Source organism: Mizuhopecten yessoensis, unplaced genomic scaffold, assembly GCF_002113885.1.
Source record: "Mizuhopecten yessoensis strain PY_sf001 unplaced genomic scaffold, ASM211388v2 hete_36158596, whole genome shotgun sequence".
Classification (NCBI taxonomy): Eukaryota; Metazoa; Mollusca; class Bivalvia; order Pectinida; family Pectinidae; genus Mizuhopecten; species Mizuhopecten yessoensis.
In genome coordinates, this window is record NW_018485082.1 from 1,178 (window position 1) to 4,181 (window position 3,004).

The following is a 3,004-nucleotide window of genomic DNA, read 5'->3' on the forward strand; positions in this document are numbered from 1 at the left end:
CACATCAAAGATATTTCATGGTTTAATAAACATTAAAGGAACAGGTCGAGTTTTAAATTTAATAATATATATTATAGCTTTTAAAACACAAGTTTGATTTAACATTTGTTAAGCTATAAATCGATAATAGATCACGCCCTTTGTTTTCCGTAAATACAAATTGCCCAAATACTGTATATAGATATGTATACCACAACATCGAACCGCAGAATATGTCAGATCTCAAAGTCGATTAATTTATCGATCTACATTTTATTCGCTACTTTTTTTCCATTCACCCATACATCCAGCTCTATCCAGCAATTTGTATGCATCCACCTATTCAAAATGTCAGTTTTCCTCTGCAATACACGAAGCTAGCTTACAATTAGCAACAGCGTAGTATAAAATCTTTCACTAGGTCAACAACCAGCGCATTACTAATATTTGTTCTCGAGCGTTCGTTGCCATAATGCTAGTATAAGGTTAATATCACCATTCCGAAACTTATTCTGATAGGGATATGAAAATATGTATACCTGCTTTCAAGGTGACGTTTCAGACGAAATCAGTCGACAAAATTTATTTTTGAATCAGACAGTTCACTGAAGTAATTTTGTTTCCACATAACAATCATGTTTTTGTACCTCAGATAGTAATAAAGATTCACAAAGGACTTCTTTAGTAATCGGACCGTATAGGCATGTCACCATATATACCTTCGGACACATGATGCCATAAAAGATACACAATAATATAACCAAAATCCTTTTCTATATTATTATTCCGAAATCTCTCAGATTTTTGGGAGACATCCATAACATATCTTTGAATTATTATTTTTTCTATAAGAAGTTATAGCACTCCCTGGAAAGATTTCTCTTCTCTATGCTGAAGTTTTTCCTTTGTTATATAATGCATTCTGTAAAATGTTAAATAGTGGAGATCATGTTTGCATATTTTTTTTATGTATAATTATATACATTGTATGATATAAATAGTACAGTATTAATCACTACCAGGACATCAATACATGTGTTTCTATTCTAAGATCATGATAAATACTTTTCAATGTATTTACATACCTAAAACGTTAATAGCAAACATGCATAACAATGAAAATGTAACAACAAATGCATTTCAAATAGAAAGAACCGGAATATGAATTCATCTATTGTTTGTTCATCAAATTACTACCTGTGGAATATCATGGTATGGTACATGTGCGTGACCAATTTTCATATTAACTGACCACCGCTCGCCTATGATAGCAAGGACATTTACGATAACACCTTACCTAAATACCAAAGTCCAGGTGTGTAAACTGTGTATCTGATGTCAAAGCCATGCCTATTTGGATGTTGATTACGCTAATTATGGTGGGAAGTCGTTCCCCAGCGAATGCAGAATCCCAAACATATGGTAGGTTTTGCACGTGTATATCTGTGTGTATTTGAAGCTATAAATATGTGTAGCATTTGAGGTAATGAATGTGTGCTCATATAAATAGATGTGTTTATCATAGGGTTTCATACCAGTATCAACTAATTGAACTTTGGGACTATATCATTTGCTCTTTCGAATATCCTTTCATTCAGCATATATCTGTGCAAGTTAATCGCTGACGTTGTTTCTATCCGATTTAACAGCTTTGAATACTGTTCAGGGATGAATCATTAAACAAAATCAGAACATATTTTGCACAATGAAAAGATTTGAATACAGAAACGTGTGTTTATGAGCTTATATATTGATATTTCTACAAACGCAAAGGAAGTTAAAAAAAGAAGTTTTACTCTATTACCGAAATTCAAAATCATTTTCAACCCATTGCAGATGGAAGACTACATAAACTTTTGCGCAGAGATATGTTCAACCCTAATGCAATGATGGGCAGTTCATCATCTATGTTTAACCCGAACGCCATGATGGCAGGTGGTTCGTCGGGCTCATCGGGTTCCAGCGGTACACAGTCGTCTAATAGCCAGTATTATGGAAGTTTTAACCCTAACAACTTGATGGGAAGCATGGGTGGGAATACGTTCAACCCAAACAACGTCAATGGAATGAGTGGATCAGGATCATCACAGCAACAATCAGGCAGTGGAGGACAATCGGCCAGTGCGGGACAATCCGGACAGAGTCAATCATATGTGGGACAGACTAGTACTGCTTCTTTTAATCCAAATCAAATGAATCAAAATCAAGGTTCCATGTTTAACCCCAATAGTATGAGCGGATCTCAGTCCGGCGCCTCCTCGTCCGGCTCAATGTTTAATCCTTACGTTGCAAATAGTATTGGAGGTGGGCCATCGTCGTCAGGTTCGCCATTTTCATCATCTCAAGCATCCCCTCAGACTTCAGCTTCTTCTGCCGGAAGTCAACAATCTGGACAGCAATCAGCAGGTTCTGTCGGGACATCTGCAAGTAGTTTTGGGAGTTCCCAGTCTAGTGGATCCTCCGGTAGTTCCTCTACAACTTTTGGAAGTTCCCAGTCCGGTAGTTCCTCTGCAAACTCTTTTGGGAGCTCTTCAGGAGGGTCCGCTAGTAGTTTTGGAAACTTTCAGTCCAGCGGAGGCAGCTCAACCGGAAGTGTTGGATCATCACAGAGTGCAAGCAATGCAAGTACTTTCGGAAAACCTTCCCAGAATACACAGGGAATCAGTCAGCCGTCCTCTAGTCAACCACAGACAACAGGTGCCTCATCTTCGTCGTTTGATCCAAATCAAATCAATTCAAACTTAGGACAACCGCAGTCAAGTGGAGGAGGGGGAAGCACCGGGATTGCACCTCCCTCCAACAGTATTACGTCAGGCTTGGGTAGCGGCGGGTCATCGGGTTCGTTTATACCGAAATATGATCCTAATAACATTATTAACACTGGCGGAAATTATGATCCCAATACTGCCAACACTGGTGCTGGAACAGGAGGGAATGCCCCATCGTTCTCAAATGGCCAGGGCTTCAACCCGCAACAGCAAAGTTTGGGAGGTTCTAGTTCTGCTTCATCTTCAGGATCACAGCC

The 3,004-nt window shown here is 38.6% G+C and overlaps 1 protein-coding gene across 1 annotated transcript; it reads left to right on the top strand.

Moving 5' to 3' along the window:
* Window positions 1–1,868: 1,868 nt before the first annotated feature.
* LOC110444665 (uncharacterized transmembrane protein DDB_G0289901-like) lies at window positions 1,869–2,961 on the top strand (the record flags this gene model as incomplete). Its single annotated transcript, XM_021489027.1, has 1 exon — window positions 1,869–2,961. A coding segment is annotated over exon 1 (1,093 nt), but the record flags the coding sequence as incomplete, so codon positions are not given.
* Between the last annotated feature and the right edge of the window lie 43 nt (window positions 2,962–3,004).